At 38.7% G+C, this 24,591-nt stretch overlaps 1 protein-coding gene across 4 annotated transcripts; it reads right to left on the bottom strand.

The window, feature by feature from the left end:
* Positions 1-3,825: 3,825 nt before the first annotated feature.
* Pex2 (peroxisomal biogenesis factor 2) lies at positions 3,826-18,402 on the bottom strand. 4 transcript variants are annotated; one of them, XM_055603512.1, is made up of 3 exons: positions 18,210-18,402; positions 7,087-7,162; positions 3,826-5,090 (listed from the first exon to the last, which is right to left on the bottom strand). In XM_055603512.1, exon 3 carries the CDS (start codon positions 5,071-5,073, stop codon positions 4,156-4,158), a length of 918 nt encoding a protein of 305 aa, XP_055459487.1. In that variant the 5' UTR covers positions 5,074-5,090; positions 7,087-7,162; positions 18,210-18,402; the 3' UTR covers positions 3,826-4,155. The 4 variants fall into 4 exon arrangements, with proteins under 4 accessions (XP_055459487.1, XP_055459486.1, XP_055459483.1 ...); XM_055603511.1 differs by having other exon boundaries at positions 3,826-5,086; XM_055603508.1 differs by having other exon boundaries at positions 7,053-7,162; positions 18,210-18,401.
* Between the last annotated feature and the right edge of the window lie 6,189 nt (positions 18,403-24,591).

Below are 24,591 nucleotides of genomic sequence, written 5' to 3'. Positions count from 1 at the left end.
CGTCTTTTAAGATCATGTACAGCCTTGTCCTTGCCACTATTAATAAAGCTGCATGTTACAGCAATTATTTACACAGTACTTCCATTGTTCTCAATATTCTAAAGAATCTATGTCAATTTAATATACACAGCAGGATGTACATGGTTACATGTGAACACTACCCTATCTTCTTTAAGGGGTAAATAAGGACAGCAGCAGATTTTGGAATATCCACAGGAAGGCTGGAACCAGTCTCTCAAGGACGACTGCACATATTTCTTCCATATCATACCTCTTTAACTGCTGCTAAACAATGAAATTTATGATAATGTGTTCATCTAACTTTTTCTGAAGATATATTAGAAAAGGCTTTTTTTACCTGGTGAAGAACAAAGATCAGATTTGAAATCTAAGAGAGGACAGATGTTAAAAACAAATAAAACCTGAAACACACACACACACACGAAACAAAAACAGCTAGAGCTACTGGATTGGTTGAGGCAGGTAGGAGGATTACTTGAGTCCAGGAGTCACAGACTAGCCTGGGCATAAGCAGCATTACCAGGCCACAGAAGAAGACAATACAGCCACTCCTGATGAGACCTAATTGACTAGGATCAGAAGGAAGGAAAAGAAGACCTCCCCTATCAGTGGACTTGGGGAGGCGCATGCATGCAGAAGGTGGAGGAAGGGAGGGATTGGGACAGGAGGAGGGAGGGAACCACAGGGGGGATACAAAGTGAATAAAGTGTAATTAATAAAGAATTAAAAAAATAAAATAAAATCCCTTCAGGCAGCCTGAAAAAAAACAATTATGTATTTTATAAAGTGCTATTAGGGTCTACAGAAAAATTACCATGTCCACAATATTTGTATTGCAGTTGCACTTGTTAGCATATCTATAAAGTACTGTTTTCATGATGACAACAGAGTTGCTGAAGTTTATACTTCAGTATATAAAAAAATATCTGACAAGATATTTGGTGTATGGCTCATACTGAGTTCAAGCTTTTCATATTTGTATTCTAAGACATCCAGTTCCTTTTAATGATGTCAAACGTTCAATCTTGTCAAACCAGGTAGATGATAAAATGGTGGCCCATCCTCTTTAATAAGAGCATTTCAATTTCTTAGCGTGGTCAGGCTGCCCACAACACTTCATTATGTTCATGTGGTGTACACTAGAGAGTGTCACCCACAGTAACTGGGAGCCCGGGACCCCTATCAGGACTGGTTTAAGAATGTGCATATAATCCAAGGCAGAGCAGCAACAGTGAGCTACTGTTTCTGCTGTACTGATCTGTAAGAGGTGTCAATCCAGTGGGATAAGAAAGCTGGCAGAATGAAAACCTCTTAACTTCTAAAGTGGTCAATATTCTCCCTGAGAATGAAGCCAATGCTGAACACTAATGACAGCAGTAATAGAAAGAATTATTACTACCATGTCTGCTGTGGTTTGAATCTGAACTGTCTTCTGAAGGCTCCAGTGTTAAAAGTTTGGCTGCCAGCTAACTTAAAGTAGCTGAATGAGAGCTCTGATCTCATCAGTGGATAGATAATTTGGTATTATTATGGGGAGGAGGAAGAAACTAGCTTTGGCTTAGTTATAGGAATCTGGTCCTTGGAATTGTGCCCTAGACCAGTGTACCTTACCTGCCTGTCTGCCATGAGGGGGGACATCTTTGTTCCACCATGGGCTTTCACCGGGGTGCTCTGCCTTCCCACATATCTAGAGACATTGGATACAACTTACTAAGGGACTGAAAATGCCAAAATCATGGCATCCAAATAACTCCTTTCTCCTTTGCTTTCTAGAACATTTTTCCCCCACAATAACAAAAAGCTATCTAAGAAGTGTCCTAAACATGTATGTGCGATGTACCAATGCAAAGAAGTTTCATATATATTGCCTGGATATACACACAGAATTGGCAGGGATTCAAACCAAGTTCATGTCATTTATGCCTCAGGATAAGAAAAGGAGAACTCTTGGAGTGAGCCTGTTAGAAAGAGATGATTTTTTTTTACATTTATATTCCCATATGTGTACGTATGTACTGTGGCATGGGTGGAGGTGATAAGACAACTTGTGAGAGTGACAGTCAATTTTCTCCTTCAATCATGTAATCATGAAGGTTTCAATGATGGAATTCAGGTATTCAGGCTTTGTAGAGAGCAAAGCAAGCAACCTTACCCTACTGAGCCATCTCACCAGTCTTATTTAAAGGTGACTGGATCATCCAGAAGGGATCAGCCGTATTGACATGAATTCTTCACTTTCGCTAATTTCACTGATTTCGCTGATTTCACATCACTAAAATGTTTTCTTAATTATCAAAATCAATCTGAGTTGTATATACACATGGGTATGCACGCACATGTGAGCGCACGCACACACAAGCTCCATAGTGCATATGCAATGGTCAGAGGACATGGTTCTTTCCTTCCACCATCCAGATTCTGGGGATCAAATTCAAGTTGTCAGAATTGGCAGCAGATCCTTTTACTCACTGGGTCATCTCGGCCAGCTCTGTGGCTTTATCTAGTGAGAACTCAAAAGTCCTAAACACACTCCAGAAAATTTATTAGCATGAGAAAGAAGACAGAATCTGTGTTACAATGGTGAAGAATGCTGAAATAAGAAATGCACATACTCCAACCAAGGACTATCCATGGAGATAACCTAGAACCCTGACAATGCAGCCACTTCTGATGAGAACTGATAGACTAAGATCAGAAAGAAGGAGAGGAGAACCTCCCCTATCAGTGGACTTGGGCAGGGGCATGCATGCAGAAAGGGGGGAAGGGAAGGAGGGAGGGGCTTATGGGGGGATACAAAATGAATAAAGTGTAATTAATAAAAGTTAAAAAAAAAAGAAATGCACATACAATGCAATGAATGAAATATATGTGCATCCTGTCATCATATTTTTAAATTGTGTATTTTCTTGAATTTTCGGTTTTTCACAGTAAAATTTTAAAATGAGAGAAAAAGTTAACTTTAGACACATTCTCCTCAAGCTGTGGGCCACTTTGCCTGTCTTACACTAAACTGAAGCTGCTCTGGCCCAGCATTAGGTGAATGGACGCTGGAGGATATTACTCTCTTGTATTCATTACTGTATCTTCAGCTGCATCAATACCTCCGAATTGAATGAAATGTGAGCAGAGATGGACAACAGTCTACCATTCATATACTCACGCTTCTACATTTGCTGCGTAAAACCCACCTTTCCATATACTCTAATCGACTAGAGACTGATCAACACAAGTTGTTACATCACTAGAGTATAAAAAAAAAAAGATAGATATTATTTAACATGTGAACCAATTAGATTTTTAGCATATTGTGAAGGCACAAAAACTGAGACTGTTTAAAAGTGCTATTGTTTTGGATGAAGTGATTAAAAACAGTCCCATTATTTTCATATTATTACTCCACAAAGGGTTCATTTAGTGAAAACTGTAGAGAAAAGAAGAGACTTGCTATGATTTGCTGTATAATTAGTGTACAGAAGACCGCCAGTATTTCATAAAATTACCAATATGCTTGGAGAGAACATGAGCTCTGATCCCAGACAGATGCTCAGGAAACAGTGTTCTTCATACCAGCTGTCCCTCAGTCCTGATACCTTACTTTTAAGTTGCCTTCAACACACTTTACATTTTCAATGTAAGAATTCACTTCTGCAGGGTCTGACAGCTCTGGACTGAACTTTTGAAAACTGGCTTCAGGGTAAAGCTTAGTTACATGTGAGACATTAGAACTTGAGGTTCAGTGCAATAGGGCCTTATGATGTCAGCTTGTGATGTTCTGTTATCTCTGAAAATGAATGCACACTCATCTCAGAGTCTCAAAAGTCTTTTATTTTTAGAGTCTGACCTTTTTCTATGAAAGAACATTCTTAGTCATTCTTAGTATTCATCTGACAAAAATTTTCCATTATTCTTGACATTAAGACATGTAATAGGTGATCTAAAAAGTAACACGAACATTTACAAGATTCTCTAGTATCATTTAGTTTCCAATGATTAGAATTCAGTTGTGCTTGGAAAGGAAGAAGACGGGAATGAGCAGCACATGCCTTTTAAAAGACACCTATATACAATACTGAGGATGACTAATGCCAAGGACTTGGACATAATGCATTTTTCTCAGAGGAAACAATTTGGTTTCTAAAGAGCATTCACTTCTGACATTTCAATTCCTGATTTCAGAGGCTGCACACTGTGCACTTCTGTGCCACACTTAGGGCAGGTAAAGTACATGTCAAACAGGAAGCTGCTTTTAACACAGTAGTAGCAGAACACGTGCTCACATCCAATGGTGTGTGGCATTGTGGGCCACTCTCCACACAGAGCACACTCTTTGCCACTGCTGGATAGCGTACTGTCACTAGCAGCAGCTCCTGTGAGGGGGATGCACCAAGAAGACAATTTGGCTTTCAACTTCTGGATGTTGATGAGTGGTAAAAGAAAAATCAGAAATTCGGCAAAGCCATGCCAGAGAAGTTCCCTATTCATGTACTCAAAGCCAACTTCACGCATGTTCTGGGGCTTGCAAAATACAGAATGAATGCCAAGGAGGCGTTCTGTCAAAGTTGCAAACTTTCCTTTCTGCAAGAAAATCAAGAAGTTCAACAACTCACCCAGTTTTAAAAGTCCAACCACAAAATTCATGCACTGTTTGACTTTCCCGAAAGACGCTAAATGACGGTTTCGAAACAAATCATAACTTCGTTCTTCTAACCACCTACCCCCAATGGTGCACACAGCATACCCCAGTTTCTGATTTTTACTTGGTGTTTGGTATCTTGGGTTGGAAAGAGAATCATTTTTGTACCGAATATTTAATACTGACTGCCCCACAGTCGCATTTTTGGAGTAGATGGTGAACCTCCATAGGAAAAGCCACAGAAGTGCTTTCACTTCTGGTTCAAAGCGAGCTAACAGCCCTGGCTTGAATCCATGAAAGCACTGAGTAAACTGGGACCACACGAGCTGCTCCAGTGCCTTGTTCAGTTCAAGTGCATCCAGCTGACTTATCCTCAGCACTCTGTCTGCACTCTTCATATTCTCTTCTCTGCCAGACATGTCTTCTCTGAAGCTGCCTAGGAAACATACAATTAGGGAACAGCAAGCAGTGGCAATCTTCTATTACCGTCTCAGCTGCTTGGAAACACAGAAGACGAGCCTATTAGTGGTATAAAAACGGCAACAATTTCTTCTTAATTGGAACCTCTCTTTCTTTTCTTCTTCCCTTCTTTATATCTTGCTCCTTCCCCACTAATCCCATCCTATGGCCCTTATGAGTTATGGAGAGAGAGGATGATAGAGAGGGATGGATATAGAGAGGAAGAGAGAGAGTTAGAGAAAAAAGAAAGGGATGGAGAGAGGGATATACATAGAGAGAGAGAGTGTGTGTGTGTGTGTGTGAGGAAGGCAGGGAAGGAGGGGGAGAAAGGGAGGGAGGGAAGGAAGGAGGGAGGGGGAAGGAGAGAGGGAGACACACACACACACACACACACAGAGAGAGAGAGAGAGAGAGAGAGAGAGAGAGAGAGAGAACAGCTTTTTACTGACTCCACAAACATACCTCTACACAATTAATTGTTTGGCTGGATATTCTGGCAGACAGATTAAAATCCTAAAACTACAATGGGGCCAAATAACACACACACACACACAAAATGGAGAAAGATGAACTACATAGAATATGGCAACAGATGATTAAATCAAGACCTCATTGTGATTTTCAGTACTTCTTTGGGACTCAAGGGTGTGTTTTTAAAATAGTCACAAACTTTCTCAAATATATTTTACTTATATTTCATTACTAAAATACTAATGTATACTTTGGATACACATGCTCAAGGGAAAACACTGGTAAAAATACATACTATAATAATTTCATAATACACAAGGAAAGAAATATATGCTAAAAGAGAAAAAAACAGAAAAATCTACAAAGTTAATTAATGTTAGCTAGGTAGGTGTGCTTCAGAGGTCATTTATAATTACTAATTAGAGCAGCAAAACATCTCACTGCAGCAGTTGATATACAGAACAGATGAAATCTGTTACAACTTTTAAATGAACCAGAAACCTCAAACTATGACCCAAATTATCTTTAGTTTCTAAGTGCATCTTTGCTTGATCTACATTCATGCAGAATCTAAGTATGTGGAACTCAGGGAAGCTGAGGCAAAGTTGTGATTTCAAAAGAAGAGTAAAATTGGGGAGACTTTGTTCAAAAATTCCAATTCTAAGTTAGAAGTTGAGTAAATTATGGACACTTTTGTATAGCATGGCTACTATAGTTAATATGTCAGCATGTCTGTTTGAAGCTGGCCAAGACTGTGTCTCAAATGCACATGCAGGCACCTTGTGATGGATATGTTTGTTTAATTGCAGTATTTATGTCACAATGTATACATATATGAGGTCATCATGTGTTTTATTTCACATTTCTAGCCTTTGTCAATTACTAACCAATAGGCTAGAAAACAGACACACACAGAAAAAGGATTTTCATCACACTAAGCTTAACCACGTTCTCAAGCCTTTGAAAGGCCTATGACAGTAACATATAGAGGCCAGGCTTACATTAGAGGTGTAGATCCTGTGGATATCAACTCTGCTAGTGGGCCATGTGGTCTGAAACCAAGATTTTCACCTGATCTTCCCCACCCTGCATTTCTCGTATACAAAACAAAAGGCTAGAAACAAAAATGACTTTCCAATCATTTAAAATTTCATTATTTTATGAAATTTATTTAACGGTAGATCTGAAATGTTAGATAGTAAAACAGCTGAAAACATCCTAATACTTCTTGAAATTAGAATTATCTCTGACAACATGAGACATTTTCAAGAAGTGAATTTTAATTCTGCTCATATGTCCTAGATTAAGTTAGTGGCAGAGACCTTATGTTTAACAAGCTCAACCACAGAAAACAAAATGACCCTTGAATAATATAGGGTCATTTCCTGCTCACATCTTCCACAAAACCAGACATGAGTAAAAATGATGATACCATACAAATCCCAGTTCCTTCTAAGGGAGCACTCACCTTTCCCCATTCCTATGGCCCCTTCAGCACTCACCAGCTTACCCACGACGTGGTGAAGAGATGTGCTGCAAGTCTGCTTCAAAAGACCCTTGCCTCATACTTGCCAGGAGCTGCAGGAAAGCAAAGGGTTCAAAAGAGAAAGAGTCCACTTTCCTCACTTTTCACATCCAATCCATGCCAATGATGGTCAGTTCTTAGAACAAAATAGTTTTGTTTTGTTTTGTTTTTTCCTCATGCATTCATTACCTTCTAACTGCTAAAACCTTTTTTCTAAAACAGTCTGGCTGTTCTCCCCTCCACCAGAACTCATTCTATTGTTTTATCTACCTGTTAGCCCATCAGACACATCCATCGTGGACGCATTCTCGAATACATGCATCTCCAAACCCAAGCAAGACCACTTTACAAAGTGTATTTTTTTCTTCTTTTGCAAGGAACATGTGTCCTCCTTCCTCAGCTAAGTACCAGGTCAAGTACTACTTTCTTTTGACTCTACAAGGTAGTTTGGCCGCCCTGCTTCGTGTTCTCTCAGCATTCTATCTTCCTGCCTTGGCATCTATACTTTGGACAGAATGTACTTTTCAATCATTTATTTCCTCTACTACATGATAAGCACTGATGCTATGACTACTTGGGTACTATCAGAGTTGAATCAGGGCAGCTATCATAATTCCTGGTACACAGAAGCATTTTATATTAGTTGATAAATGAACAGGATGAAAGTTTAGGGTAAAAAAAAAAAAGGACAAATTACCTTTAAAATTATTTACAATTGCCATAAAATACAGGCTCTTATTTACTTCTCCAAGTTTGTGGTCCATCTGCTCTTTACCCGCTATGCTGCAGAGAGTGATATGATAGAATGAAAGGCAGCTGTGAGCACGCTGGAGCCTACAATTTGCCTAGGTTAAATGAGGGGGACTGAAAGGGTACGTCATATAAAACAGGCGAGTACTGTGCCTCCACCTGCATTTCTGAAGACCAGTTCCTAGAGAAGAGCTATCTATCACCAGGAGGGTAAACAGATTCAGTCAACACTCCCAAGAAAAAAAATCTAATCAGATCTGCTCAGTAGATGTTTGTTCTGGCTACTCTTCAGAATGGATTTCTGCCAGCTGTGAGAAGGGCTGGAAGCACACTGACCATTCAACAGGCCGTTAGATTGACCTACTGAGAACCTAATGGTGGTGTAAATTACAAACCTATCAGTGGGGACAAAAAAAAAAAAAAAAAAAAGAATGTTGAAATCTAAAATGAGATGGGAGAGCTGACACTATTTGACAAAAATTACCTAAAGAAAAATAACTGAGTAGTAAGTAACTGGATGGGGACCCAGTGCTCTAACATGGGAAGTACACGAGGGGAAGACCAAGCATACAACGCTGAAGTTGGGGTTTCTATAAGATGCCTTCAGAGCTATCATGGAAACATGGGACAGAGACTTTGGGTGCAGACTTTTATAAGTCCGGGCATTTCTGATCAAATTTACTTTTTGTAATTAAACAGTAAATGTGGAAGGCAGTGATACATGCTTCTGGTAGTTCGTATCTCCTCACAATGAATTCAACTTTGTTTATAGCAAGTCTTAGGTAGGAACATAGTTGTATCTTTGCTATTTAACATACTTTATACTTTCACTCCTCTATGTAGTAGATTTCAAATCTGAGAGCTAACCAGTGTCACTCACAGGATCTGTTGGATTGCTGGGCTTCACTCTTCAGATTTTTGATTTATTACATATGTAATGGGACCTCCTGATTTCACCTTTCTCATAACTGCTCTAGTGATTTTTGAGAACTTCTGTCTCAAATTCTCAAAACAAAACAAAAACACAAAAACTTGAGAATGATGTCAGTGTCAAAGCAAAATTCAACTTTTTTTGCTTCCTATCACTTGTCTTCTTCAATGCTGCATGTTCTTCCTGTCATTCATTTCTAGCTGGTTTCTATCACTGCATCTACAAAAGCTGATATAAACCTTTCACTGACTCAGCATATCTCTTTTTCTATTAAGCAGTCCTTGTGAAATCAGGTCATTGTTGATTCCACAAAAATCCCAATCATAAATGGATCTTGGAATATAGACAAAAACATGCATTGGTATTAAGTAAGGCTGTCATCGAAGGTCTGAAAAGGGAAGCAAGTGCGTGCACAGAGCTAAGGTGATATTTCTCCTAATGTAATCACATTATGTATATAGCAGAAGGAAAACAAAAACAAAACCACTATTTGGTTAGCTAACACAAACCTATACGGGTACTTGCCCAATTCAAGTCATCATGTAAATCCTGCATACGTGGTCCCCAGCACTGAGTTTGACAGATGGCTTTTCTTAGCCACATAGCGGATGAGATGTTAGGCTTGCTTTATAAGGCTAGTGGTGCGAATCTAAGTATCTCTAACTACTAGAATTGTTAAAGAGCCAGATTGGAGTACATAAATATCTTAATCTTAAAGCTCTAGAATTCAGCAAAGACTGGCTGCTTATAGGAGTTGCTCAGGAATGAGCAATTGTGAAGTCCTATGAGATAGGGAGGGTTGGTAGCCAGTCAATAGGCCATACACTAGGTGAACAGCATTGGAACACACTTAGCTAACGTGATAATTAGGCAAGACACCTCTGCCTCAATTTTTAACTGATATTTAGTACAGTCAGTGAAAAGTTTGCCTGACACAAACCTTTTTCAAAATCCTTCTTTCTAGCGAAATCATACTTGAGATCATGTAGCAAGGAGTTTTTAATGACTACCAGAAAAGGAGAATTAAGACTTAAGACAGCCTAGCAGATCCAATATTTAACAATACTATAAAAAATTCTTTCTTATTTCTTCTGTTACAGTTTAACATTTTTTTTTTTCTTTGCTTTTTTTACTCCCTAAGCCTGGCCCCAGTGTAGATTAGGAACAGCTGGGCCCATTCTCCTCCCTCGGTAAGGTTTTTTAGTAGACCAAATGACTTATTATTAAACTGCTCTTCAGCCTTTCCTTCCCAGATGAATAATTTGTTTCTCTGGGTTTTGTTTTAGGATTTATTTCCAAGATTTTAATAGTTTTCGTGACTTGTTTTAGTCATAAACTTAGAACAAACACTGTCCATTACAGAACACAGTTTGTCAGTATGGAATACCTCACCTTTATTCTACATACATTTTTAGACAACTGTGACAGACTGAGAAAAGGTAAAATCAAACGTTCCTGCACTCAAGTTCTAGCTCTGTACTTGCTATATGATCAAAAAATTCATTTGCCTCAGATACTTCTTCTAAAAGCTGGAAATAACAGCTTCTTCAATGGGTTGTTGAGATTAAACTCAATAATGCTACAAAGTGGCTTGGAAACTATAAAGAAGTCTTATTACCACATTGTTATTACCATGGGTAAGGATGGGCATAAAAGAAAAAGACTACAAGTTGATCTTGGCAAATCTCATTTGAAAGGACTGTAATCTTCATTATTACTCACAATAATGCCTAAACCTGTGTCAAAAGAATTTGTTTCCAGGAAATATTGACTATGTCATTAAAATGTAATTGTGGCAGATAAACTGTAAACATGGTATCACTATTTTATGTACTTATGTGAGCCAGGCAGGAGGATATGACATGAGGATTATCTCACATATAGTTTGTATCTTGTCTGAACAAGATCATAAAATGGGATTTCCAGAGAATGGGGTTGGGTTCCATCGCTACCAATACACTCGGCAACTTAACCCATCAACATGGTTGAACCTGACTAGGAAATGAAGAAGCCTCAAGAGCACAAAGATATTATCTCTTTCTGGGGTACTTTGTCTCATCAGGGAGGGCACAGGCAGTCAAAGCATTCAACCTGGGTTTATCAACAAAATACTCTATCCAGTTCTTCTCCTCCAACTCCACTCCACTCCCCACTCCCTTTTTCTGGCAGGCACATATCTTTTAGAATGCTAGCTTTAGAGAAGGGCAGTGCCCAGGAGAGGAAACTGATGAAATAAATATAATTGGAAGTTCAATTAATCTGATTATAGAATCCTCTTCCTTCCACTGCAGCATAATAAGATTTGTCCCGTAATAGGCGTGAAGTACAGAAAAAAAAAAATGCCATAAATGCCTTTAAATCACATAAAATCATTTTCAACATAATGGAAGTAGTCTGTGTTCTAGTGACTTCTAATTCTCTGACAAATACTTATTCAATTTATCTAATATTCATTGGGCATATAAATGCCAGGCAATCTCCGAGGTAGCAGATTTGATCTAAATATTTATTATCAGTGAACTTCCTTTTCTCATGTACTTTAACTTAACAGAGCTTTAGTAAAATCAGAACTGGCCATGGATCTCAGAATCAAAGAATGGACTTCAAAACCTGAAAATACTACACAGGGCCACAAAACCTCTGTGACAAGAAGATAAATTCTTTCTCAACTTAGGACAAAGGAATAGGCTGTGCAAAAGGCCTGAGATGTGCACTCTTGGTTGTGGGCTCGCTGAGGCTCTTGGAGTTCAATTTCAGCAGGAGCTGCTGGAAAGTATCCTTGGTTAGTTAATCACTGTGTTTTCATGTCACCTGGCTGCAAAGGAGGACGCCATCTGCTATGAAGAAAGCAGGGAGGCTTTGCAAGAGAGATGGGATGCTGGGCCATGGCACCTAGGCTGTTAGGGATGTTGCAGTGATGAGCATCACTGAGAAGAGACATAGCACAGTCTACATTTCAGAAGGTTGACCTGACAGCACAGGCCACTGAGTGAGAGGACAACTGCTGTTCACCCCTATCAGTCGACTTGGAGAAAGGAATGGGAGGAGACGAGAGAGGGAGGGTAGGATGGGTAGGGAATGAGGGAGGAGGCTACAGCTGGGATGCAAAATGAATAAACTGTAATCAATATATAAAAAATAAAAAATTTAATAAAAAAAAAAAAGAGAAAGCACTTGCAGGACTTCTACAGCCCAAAAGTTGTCCACAATGGCAGCAAATTTTCAGAGAAGGTAATTTATTTTCAATAGAAAAGAGGTTTTACCTTCGGCAGAGTGCAAGAAATCATATGAAAGAAGGGGGACTTAGTAAGACCTGGAAAGGACAGGAGCTCCACAAGGACCAAATATATCAGGGCACAGGAGTCTTTCATGAGACTGTTTCTCCAACCAAGGACCATGTATGGATATAACCTAGAACCCCTGCTCGGATATAGCCCATGGTAGCTCAGTATCCAAGTGGGTTCTTTAGTAAGGGGAACAGGGACTATTTCTGACATGATCTCAATGGTGAGCTCTTCAACCTCCCTCTCCCTGCAAGGGAGGAGCAGCCTTGCTAGGCTACAGAAGAGGACATTGTAGCCAGTCCTGAAGATACCAGATAAACTAGGGTCAGATGGAAGGGGAGGAGGTCCTCCCCTATCAGTTGACTTGGAAAGGGGCAGGGAGGGAGGGTGGGATTGGGAGGGAATGAGGGAGGGGGCTATGGCTGGGATACAAAGTAAATAACCTGTAAGAAAAAAAAAAAAAAAAAAGAAAAAAGAAAAAGAAAGAAAAAAAAAAGATTTTTAGATAATTTTTTTTCTACTACTTTTGGTAAGCCAGTACTTTCCTGGCCCCTATTGCTAATTGCTCCTGTAACTGGCTGTTACAGTGATTGCCAATAGCAATGCTCAACCATCAGCCAGGCCATATAGAGTTTACTTTCAAGACTTTCTGTCAACATTTTTCTTTTCTTAGTTGAAATTATTCCGAATTAAAACAATAAGATTGATATTTTTTTCAAAATGCCCAGACAAGTTTCATTCTATTCCACCTTTTAATGGCCTATCCTAACACATTTTTCCCCTCATTTGCTGCACCATGCTAATCTTAAGAAATATTTACTATTCAGGCAAAGAGTGAATAATTTTAATTATTTAACAACATAAAAGTGATAAAACTATAATTTGTGATATACACATTAGCATTAGAGACACTTCCAATTCTTTAAGGATACATGGGAGAGATGCTGAAGACAAGTTAAAGATAGGTTAAAAAGTATAATACTTCCTATGGTTAAGATAATTAAACTAACTTGTCACATAAGTATGTTTAAGACCAAATGACCCAGCACTAAGAACCATTAAAAAGGTTCCCTGTTGACATTTTATCAGGGGATATGCCACACTGCTTTTCTTTCAGATTAAAAAACAAACAAACAAACAAAACAAAAAACAAAAACACCTCTTGAAAAACAGGTTTTTGAAGAACAGCAACATATAACCTTATGCCTTAAATAACTGTTTAATTTTTTATTTTCTTTTCGAAATAAAACCTTTATCATCTACATACATTGAAAAAAACAGTAAATCATTTTATCTCATTGAGGAAGAAGGAAGTTCTCAGTATGCACTTTAGAGCTTTTATTGAGTGTGGTGCAAATTGTAAATGAATATATTTTATTTAAAAACATGTTATTGACAGAAATCTATCAATAGTAACGTGGATATTGTCAAGGCCCTATCAATATTAATGTAATTATGATTAAGAGGATAACATGGATTTTTAGCCATAATACCAAGTAACATCTCCTACATTGCTGCTATCAATACACACATTATTATTGACCTGTTCTGGGACTCTCAGTACTCGATGTATTACCATTAAACATATTTGTCAATGCATACTGTCTACAGAAATTCTACATTTAAATTTACAGTCCTGTAAACACTGTCAGCAGAAACCTTGGAATTCCTATTAATCTCTAAGTTATCATCTGTGTCTCTCCCCTTGCCATGTTCTTTTGCAGTTTTATCACAGGAAACTCATCCTTAGTAGGACAAAAATCACTGCTATACTGTCTTTGAAATTCCACCAATCAAAGTGGATGGAACTATAACGTCATTTTATTTCCTCTAGGTTTTTATAAGTTTTAAGCTAAAACTTCATACTTTGAGGCTACGTGAATAATCTTTAAGTGCAGATCTTAAGTTTTGAATCTGTTCTACTACTTTATCTTCTTTGTATAGTCTGATAGATTTACTGTCCATTGTACTGAAATCAATACTAGCAAATGGGACTTGCATCAGAGAGGGACTTAACTGGATTCCCAGAGCACATTTCAAACATAGGTAAGGAGAAAAGCCACAGCAGAGACCCACAGAATACCATGACCTCTGGCACTCTGAACAGGGCTAAAACCCAACAATTCGTAAGTTCAAATCCCACTCTGCCAGACTTGTTAAATGAATTGCCACTATTCCGTTGTTCTTCCTTCCATCACAAATAAATTTAGTTTCAATACTTCATACAGAGTCAGTGTGATAAATCACAATAATGCTCCTTTGGACATATCCAAGACATATAAAGTTTTCAAACTGTGGCCATTTAGGTCTCCACATGTCTTTAACTTGAACAGGGTTCTTAATCAAAATTCTAGTATTTTCTTAACTATTCTAAAATATGTAAGAAAGATAAAAGGAATGCAGTTTTCTCAAAAGAAAAATTCCTCTGTATTTCCAGAGAGGAAATACATTTTCCCCCATTTTTGAAGACAGAAGAAACCAAGAGCAAATGGTATAATTTTCAAGACTGTAATTCATCTAATTCATCTTATACATACACACACAGAGAGCTTACTTGTTTTAGCTATTGTGTATTTGTTTCGGTATCTAAAGTTAACCAAAACACTATTTTAAAAACTTAAAACAAAATTTCTAATACCTTGACATAGCATCATACATTTTTTTAAAGAAAGCAGCAAGGTTTGCATATTATTATTTTTCAGAAAGCTGCTATTTCTCCATCATTCAGAAGATATGCCACAACATTAAAGACATATCTAAGTGCACATAGGAAAAGGCATGTCAAATTGACTCTGGACAAGTCATTTTACCACAATACAGTCTTCATCAATTGGAGAAAAAAAACAATTGTAAATAAAAAATGGTAATTTACAAGAAGTGTTTTTGCAAAGCTTGGAAGGACAAAATTAGAAAACAAGCCAAACAACCCTTTGTAATTGGTATAGCAAACACTGACTTTGTAAATGTACTATATATATTAGTATATATATATATATATATATATATATATATATATATATATATATATTAGTAACTACTATAAAGTCACAGAGCTAGAAGTGGCAGAGCCATGCTCTGTACCTGTGCCTTATACCAACAAGGTGATGATGGCCCAGAAGTATAAGTACTGTAAGGTGGCACCAGAGGACACCCTGAAGGAATTATTTTCAAAGGCTAAACATTAAGTGCATAGATACCACATATAGCAACCTTCTAATCCAAGCATGCACAGACAGACAGATGAAATACTCAAAGAAGCTACATCTTCAAATTAGTCCATTAATCAACTTTTAGAATCAAATTGCTTATGAATTCCAAATGACTTAAAAATTATTAGAACATAATTTTAGCTGCAATTTTTATGGCAAAAGAGAATGGGAAAATACCCCCAAACAAAGATGTATCAATTGCAGAACAGGAGAAATTACCATGTGATACATAATTGCACCAGAATGCATATTTCCTTTATATTGTATCATGGAATCTTTCTAAAACAGTAGCTGTTATCATCTCTACTTTAAGACAAAAAAAAAATTATGGAAATTTAACAATTAGTAAATTTCTGGTAATCACTACAAAAACTGAAGTACATACAAACTTAGAATGGATTGGGTGGTTGCTGAGCTTGCATCAAATGTAATTCCATAAAATGAAAAGCAAAGTTTTTTCTTTTCAGGATCATTCAAAAGACCAAATTCATAACCAAGCTCTCTGAACTACAGATGAAGAAAGAAATTAGAGGAATGTGGTAAATCACCCATGCTCTCATCTACATGCCCTCCCCCCATACATGTGGTCAGAGAATTAGTCAAAGGGATTGAATGTCAAACCTAAACAAAGAGACTTATATGGGTGAAAAATGTGGCATGATCATTTATTATGAATACAGATTTTCATGTAAGGTAGATGTTAGGCCAACTCATCCACTGAACACAGGGGCAAGACAAGAGATACAGAATTACTTTCAAGCTCCTTGACCCACTCAGGAAAGAAACCTGAGCTCTGATTTAAAAAAAAAAAAAAAAGGAATGCATATTAAAAGAGCAAAAAACAATATAGGAAGAGACTTTTGACTGTACAGAAGGAAAATGGCTGGAAAGACACACAGCTCACATCGGGGTTAGCAAAGCATGCATGATCCTCTTCCCTTCCCTATCTCCAAGTATTAAAACCATGGTACTGGGCTGAAAGCCATAGCACCAGGCCCATGGTAACAGGAAAATGGAACAGCTGAGGATGTTCTCTCAAGGTTTCTCTCACATTTTGAAGGAAAGAAAGAGGGACATACTTAGAGGCTAATTTTATGTCATAGAAAAAGGGAATATGTAGCCTACCTTCTGGTTATCCAACTCAGATCAACAAGAAAAGTGCATTCGGTGGTGGTGGTAATGGGAGGCATATATGGATCTCTAGTGAATATTGCTTCAGACATAAAAACTGACAAAGCTCACACTTTCTTTGTACTATAGAAACCTGAAAATTACTTAATGCCCTGAGAAACATATGGTACTAGATCCTGAATTTTACTAGAGAAGTCAGCAAGTCAGCTCCTATCTTCAAGGCTCAGCAATTGACTTGGTCAAACAGAAAATTACTGCAAGGATTTTAATTACAGTTAAAAAAGAATAATATTGGGGAGGAATGGAAATTAGGAATTATGACCAAAAAGACAGAACTAAACTTGAAACATTATTTCATAAAATGAAACAGCATTATCATTTTTGTAGCTTTTAGAAATTATGAATACATAATTTCAGGAAGCCAGAAAAACCAAATGAATGCACACTGAAAACAAATGAACAATTGTACTAAGAAAGAGAATTTTCATGCTAAAAGGAAAGACTGATCATCTGGTCCGAGATATGAATTAAGTCTTAACAGGAACACTGTTATAAAAGAACACATAAATAGCTGTGCTTGTTAAACTACAGCTGACAGTCGGCTTGCTTTGTCTCTCCTCTGCATGGCTCCAGGAAATTTCTACAAAAGTTCTTTTATGGAACAATTTTAAAACCACAGATTGAGTGCTACCTCTAATTACTAAAACAGAGAATTAGGCCAAAAGGTAAAGTTGGGCAGAGGCAAACTATAATCAAGACTAGAACCTAATTCTTTTCATTTCAGTGGCCTATTGTGTTGTTACTTTACTTTTTAAGGGGAAAAAAAGGGGGGGGGTGTCTTTTTTTCTAAGTAATTCTACTGACTCCTTTTTCAAATCTCCTGGCTCTTGGTCTTTCAACTGTAATCGTTCTGGATACAAGTAATTGGTAATGCAAAAGAGATCCAGTCAGTAAAAAGAAAGAAAAGTCAGCCACTCGAAATTCATTCTGTTCAGGTTTAACTAAAGGCCACACATTCCTGGAAGGTGTTTTGACTACAAACTGGTAAAGGAGTGGGGGTGGGGACTCTTAAGTCATCCTGTAATTACCTAAAATTGTCAACACAAAAATTCGGCAAAGGGTGCCCTAGAACATTTGAAGCTGTCAAGACTGAAAAACTTTCAGTCCGTGAAAAGTCCTTTTGCTAAGTATCTGGTGTGTGGAAAACGGAACACAAATAAATTAGCGAACCAACAACCACTTTTAAGGACCCCAAAAGAAAAACAGAAATGATTATCACATTCCTTGTAACAGACCAATGGATTTCAACGAACTTCACAAGGTATTTCATTAAGAAAAACCTTCAACACCTTCAAAAACCTTCCGCCCACGGGAGAGCAAAACTGAGTTTAAGCGAATGGGCTCTCGGGAAGGTTGTTAACTCCATCGTACTCAAACGCAAAATCTTTTCCAGGAGCCCCAGATGATGGACCCCGAGGGGTTCTCGAATCCGAGTTTAAGAAGTCCATCTACTACGCTTAATGGCGAGGAGGCCACTTCGGGCTGTGTGAAAGTCTCCTCGGGCAAGGCGCTGGCTCCTTCCTAGCGGCGTCGCTCTGGGTGTGTGACAGCGCTATCCTAGGGGAAACTAGGAGTTTGGTTTGTTTTATTGCCTTTGCGGAAACCCAGCGGCTCCATCCAGCAATGCGGGAAGCCAGCGCGGCCCGCAGCCGAGGCGAGCGTGGCCAGGCCGTCCTCCGGGGCCGCGGGGCCCGCACGCCGCACCGCGGAGGCTGCGCTCCGGGCGGACACTGACCTGCGGGCTCTGCGGGACGCCCGGGCGCCGCGGAACCTTTTCTCAAGCGTCCTCCGCCAAGCTGGGCTTTTCCTAGCCCAGGCAGGGTTACCCACGCTTCCGGAACTCGCCGGCTTCCGGAACGGCGCAGGACCCGGAAGTGGCTGAAGAGAAACTCGGGAAATTACGGCCAAGACAGGGACAGGGTCTGGGGGAAAGCCGGAGAAGGCCCAGCCACGGAAAATGCCGAGGAGCCGAGGAGCCGAAGGGCCGAGCTGCCGAAGAGGACACTCCACGGCCTGGGATTGGTTGGCAAAGCGGCCTCTGATTGGCAGGAGAGTCACGAACCGGTCAGCGCCGGGTCGGGGCCCGGCGTGAAGAGGCTTCCGTGTCAGGCCCCGGCGGGACGGCCGGTCTCGGAGGCCACGGACGCCGCTACGGACCGCCGGACAAGCGCCGCCGGGTGGTGGCGGGGCGCCTGCGCACCTGAGGCCAGAGGGCTGACCTTGCCCGGAGGGCCCCTCTCGCCCTAGCGGGTGTCGGCCCGACCGTGTCCCCATATATAGGGCAGAACCCTGGGTCCGCTTAGCTCCTGGGAACGGAGGCTGCAAGCCTCTGGGTGGAAGGCAACCCAGGTGACAGCGAGCAGGACTGAGGTGTTAGAGGTAGTGACCCTAGAATAGGAGTCTTAACCCCACCCCAAACCCTCTCCTTGTATTCTGTTTCAAGAATTAGCCCGTGCACCGCAGAGTTCTTACTCAAAGCATGGTACGTGGACTAGGTAAAGGAGAACCTAATAAAGAATCCAGCATAATGGGCTGGAAGAGGAAGAAGGCAAAATTGAAACAAATTGTTCCCTAGCAAGTGACCCTAAGATGACCTAGTAGGAGGAACTACAGGTTGCTGGGGTATAGAGTTCAGATAGGGACAGGAGGGAGGAGTCTAGACCATTCTGTATACCCACCCCGTGGTGGCCACTATCTTTTTGTGGATGGTTTGAAATATAGTCTCCTCTTGACTGTAAGGTACGGACATGATTCTAAGACAGCGTAAATGGACACAAAACGCTCATCATTTTATGTGTTGGTTACATTGAAAGTGTCCCCAAAATTTTAAATCAGTGTGGTTCTCCTATTTATGTTGAGCCCTGTTCAAAAGAGTAAATACTCTTTGGAGAAGAGCAAGCCTTGGACTTGGTAGAAAGGTGTCCATGTTGTTTCTGTTAGGCCAGGCTGTGATTCACTTAATTTTTTTTATTATTTTATTTTATTTTGCTTTTGAGACAAGCTTTTGTTGTAGAGCCATGGTTGTCCTCAACAGCAGTTCTGTCTCAGCTAAGTGCTGGGGAAACAGCTGTATATTATCTTGCCTGGTTTCTCTTGATTTTTATGAGGACAAAGGTGAAATAAAAAAAAAAAAGAAAAAAGAAAAAGAAAGGAAAGAAAAGAAAAGAAAATGGGACCAGCGAGAGGACTCAGCATTTAAAGGTGCTTTCTGCCATGCAAGTGGGTAGTACTGGATCCCAGATACATGAGGGACAACGCCTCTTCTTGAATCCTTCATTTATATGACTGCCCCATATAAACACATGCACACACAGTAAACAATGACATATCAACACATGCACACACAATAATGGATAGAGAAGACATTTGCAGAACACGTCTCCAGTTCAAGTAATTTTAATAGGTCTCATGAACATCACAGTATCTTGATAATAAGATCCCACAGGAAAATTCAATTATGTTAGATGTCTCAAGAATGACAGGAAGCATAACATTTAAAATTTTGGCTAAAAATATTTAAGACAATTTCTGGATTTAGTCTTTTGTTGTTATTGTTTCTTTCTTTTCTGAGACAGGATTTCTCTGGACTTCCTTTGTAGACCAGGCTGGCCTTGAACTCACAGAAATTCTACTGCCTCTACCTCCCAAGTGCTGGGATTAAAGGTGTACATCACCATGCCCAGTTTGGATTTAGTCTTAATATCATGTACTTCTTTATTTTTGTAATGAACTAGTAGTTTCAGAAAGTTTGTTTTAATTCTTTTAAAACTTGCCTTAGAAATGTATTTACTCATTTATTGGACAAAAGCCTGGGCCAGGTTTTATTCCCTGGCCAGGAATATTGCTAGACAATGTTAGTGAGAATACAAGCTAAAGAGAGTCAGATGTGGCCTTTACTTATAGGGGCTAATAAGGATCAAGTTGGTGACTATGTAGATAATAAGCAGGCATAGTAGATTTTGCTTTTGTAAATTCAACACATTAATATTTTAAACCTGGAATTATTCATAAAGATGTGCTAAGAAAGAGCTTTGTGAAGACTTGACTGTGGTCTTTTTAAAAGTACTGAAAAAAAATAATATACTTCATTTACTATGAGAGTTTAAGGAAGAAAAATTGATTATTATTTTACCTTTAAGTACAAAGAAAACATTAAATTATAATGGCATCTTATATCCTCCTTTTGCCTTTTAGTGACTTTTAGGCTTTAAAGAATAACAATAAAAATGTTAAGAACACATTGATTTATGCCTCTAACATATTTTAAAATTGCTGACTTTAAGAAGTTAAATTTATATTAGCATATTGCATTATTCTTAAATCAATATAAAATTGGGTTTTAAAAGAAAAAAGTTGATCATTCAATTGTGTTATTTTACTGTTGCTGCTGTAAAGAATTACCACAAAGTTACCACCTCAAAACAACCCTTATTTTTTTTATTTTATGCCTCAAGGTGGGCCTCGATGCACTAAAATCACTGCATCTGAAGGCCCTGCTTTTCCTCTGGAAGCTCAGTGGAGGAATCTGGTGCATATGATCTTTGGTTGTTTGGTTATTTGCCAAATTAGCTACTTGCAGATGTCAGATTGAGGTTTCTATCTTTTTTCCCCCTTTCTCTCTCTCTTTCTGCCTGCCTGCCTGCCTGTCTTTCTTTCTTAGTTCCTTCCTTCCTTTCTACCTTCCTCCGTTTTTTCTTACTGTTGGTAGGAGAGGACTGTATACATTGCTTGGACACAGTCTATTTTGTGGCTGTCTTCTTCCATCTTCTGTTTAGCAACAAGGATGAGACCCTCAACTCTTCCTTTCTTTTTCCTTTCCATCCTTACATCTGTCTAATCACTGTTTTTAGAAAAATCCAATTTGATTATTTTGAGTCTCCTATGTCAAGTTCATAACTTTACTTATATTTTCAAAGTCCCTTTTATCACCCTAAGGTAACACATCCCCAGGTTGTAGGGATTGAAACACACTCTTTAGACTGTAGTTGCCCTTAAGCTAATGTCTCAACTGCTTAGAACACCAGATGCTGTTCTGACAGTCCCTTGCCTGGTAGTTAAAGTAATATCCAGTTTAACTCTTCTCATTTCTGATGAGTTGTCAACATGCCTTGAGGGAGGCTTGTTTTTCAAGCAGTGGTGAAGGTATAATGATGCCTTGGGTCCCTGGCCATAATTCCTTCCAATACCACTTTTAAAATGTTAACTTTCTCATTGACAGTTTGTTGCCATTGCCTTTATTCTTGTCCATGTGCTTTCAGATACGTTCTAAGGAGTTGATGGCCTCTAGCTTCACCACCCTACAGGTATACTCATACTTGTTTGCTAAGAATGGTCTTTCTTAATACTAAACTCTATAAATCCTTTTTTCAAACCCCATAGTGCCCTCTTTGTCAATCCATATATTAAACTTTTCTCTGCCTCTTGGTACCAGTTACATGCTAGTAGTATCGTTATAAAATGTCGAGCAATTGTTTGTTTAAACATGTTATTTCCTTATATAAATAATGAACTCATTTGAGAATAGGACCATAGAATGTTTTTTCTTGAGTCCAGTTTATTTGTAATATATTAATATTTGTCATTTACTTATACTGTTTTGTCATACTGTAATTATTTACTTTGTCTTATCACTTGTTGGGAAACCCTGCTGCCAAGGACCCAGTCTGCCATAACCAGAAAGCCCTGAGCTTGGTACAAAATGGAGGACACCCTTTGCTGGCAAGGCTTCTTCTGTGACTGGGAATCCTGAACCCACATACCCTCCACCTGAAGAATGTCACATAGTCCTTAGGGGAATTACAAGTTCACCTCTCTTATTACTGATAAGAACATCTTCAGCAAACTTCTGGAATTCCTAGAATGCTTCCCCATGTAAATGACACATCTCAATACCTTAGCCTGTCAGTCAATGACCTTTGCTTACCCTGGATATCCCTCTCCCTCCCCAATGTTTTGTATAACCCTGGCTCTTCCTGAATAAAATTGCTCCTCTTCCCTGAAGCTGGTCCTGACCTGAAACACCATTTCTGTTTGGGCTCATGGGCCAGGGAGTCCTCAGTTTATCGTTTCTGCTCTCTTGTTCCTGAGAAGCAGTGGCCAATGACCCCAGGAATGAGGGAGAGCCATAGTCACTAATCAGCCAACTTTATTTTTCTTTCCTTCTATGCCTATTGGCACAAGAGATAGTAAGTAATTGGTGAATAAATAAATTGGGAAGAATAATACAGAATTCTTAGTACTATTCAGTTGCTTAACTCTAAAACATTTATGAAGTGAAGTATTTATACATATATATATTCTTATCATAATTTGCTTTAGATTTTTTTGAGGAAATATAACTAGTGATTTGAAGTATGAATTGTAGAACTAGAACAGTTGGATTCTTCCCCTGTCCCTTACAAAGCTGTGTGATTTTAGGCAAGTTCCTTGTCCTTGGCACCTTAAAACAGAATGATAATAACTACTTTTTATGGTTAAATAAGTAAATGAGTGATGTAACAAAATGTTTGTAACTGTTTCTACATTGAATATTCTATAAGTATTTGTTAAATAAAATAGTATTTTCTGTTCTTACTGCTTTTGATGATATGTTATGATTTTAAATTGCAATCTGTTTTTTAAATAGCTCTGTGATTGGATTGCTGAAGTAGAATTTGTTTACCTTAATCGTGTTTAATACATTATACATCCTATAATGACCCTGTATACACTTTAAGTACTTCTGTATAGTCTTTTTCATTAGGAGTTGACATACTTTCCCTTTGTACCATTTTTATATTATTATTGTTATAAATTGACACTAACTTAGTGGCTTAAAACAATATCAACTTAATACCATGTTCTGTAGGTCAGGAGTCCAACACTGATCTCAGCAGCATAATAGAGCTCTCATCAAGTTGTCAGCAATCTGTATTAGGTTTTGGAGCCTCTAGGCTAGAATCTGGTTTCTTGGCTTTCTACCTTCTAGAAGATCCCTAAAAGTTATTGGACCCTTTCTTCCTTCTTCGATGCTTGAAATGTTGAATCTCTTTAACAACTCTCCTGTCTTTACATTTCTTTCTCTGACTACAGGTAGGAAATATTTTCTGCTTTTAAAGATTCTCGTGATGACATTGAAATCTCTTGGGTATTCCTCTCCAAGTCTTTCTATCTCATGACCTTTATATCTTCTGTGCCTCTTAAACTAAGCAACATTTTGTAGTAGTTGTTATTATCATTTTTTGCAAGTTCTAAGGTTGAGAATATGGACATCTTTGGAGACTATTATTTTGCCTACCACATTTACACTGATGGAATTTGAGCTTTTGGAAAGTGAGTATAATATATAATTGTGAAGTAATAGGGTATTATTTGAACCTCCAGTGTTTGGTGAGATCCAAATCTGTTTATTAGAGGACCAACCTTCTTAAGGGACCATTTGTCAGTATATTAATCTTAAAGAACTTTTATTTTAGTAAAGTAGAATATGAACTTATTCCTGATTATGTCCTGCTAGGTAAGATACTTTTTTCCAAGACAGGGTTTTTCAAGAGAGGGTTTTTATGTGTATCCTTGGCTGTCCTGGAACTTGATCAGTAGACCAGGCTGGGCTCAAACTGACAGAGATCCACCTACCTGTGCCGTCTGAGTGCTGGGATTAAAGGCATATACAGCCACTGCCTGGCTAAATTTATCTTAAATAAACGTTTGATACATGAATCCCATTTAATTTCTGGAGTAAGGTTGTGAGATTTTGTAGGCAATCAAAGATGATTCTTGATGACCACTCCACACAGCAGTCACACTCTTGTACAATCTCCTTTCTTTGAATGTGAGTTCGATTTTTGACTTTTCCAGTGAATGGAAGAAAAGTGATAGGAGATCATCGTTGATTAGGTACCAAACAGCTGTGATTTCCATTTTTCTTTCACAAAGGAAGCTGAAATGTGATATATTGTCCTAAAAAGAGATCAGCATATTGAGAAATGGAAGATGACCAATGGCAAACAGCCAGACAAAACCAAAGCCCCCAGATGAACAAACTGTAAGGGATAGAAGCCAGCAAAACATGAGTTTGGGAGCTAATCCTTCTCTATCTGAGACTTGTCTGGCCCTTAACCTTGGGCACATCAAATGCA

Source organism: Psammomys obesus, unplaced genomic scaffold (genome assembly GCF_907164565.1).
Source record: "Psammomys obesus unplaced genomic scaffold, mPsaObe1.curated_primary_1811, whole genome shotgun sequence".
In the NCBI taxonomy this organism is placed as follows: domain Eukaryota; kingdom Metazoa; phylum Chordata; class Mammalia; order Rodentia; family Muridae; genus Psammomys; species Psammomys obesus.
This window is presented reverse-complemented; position numbering and strand designations above follow the sequence as displayed.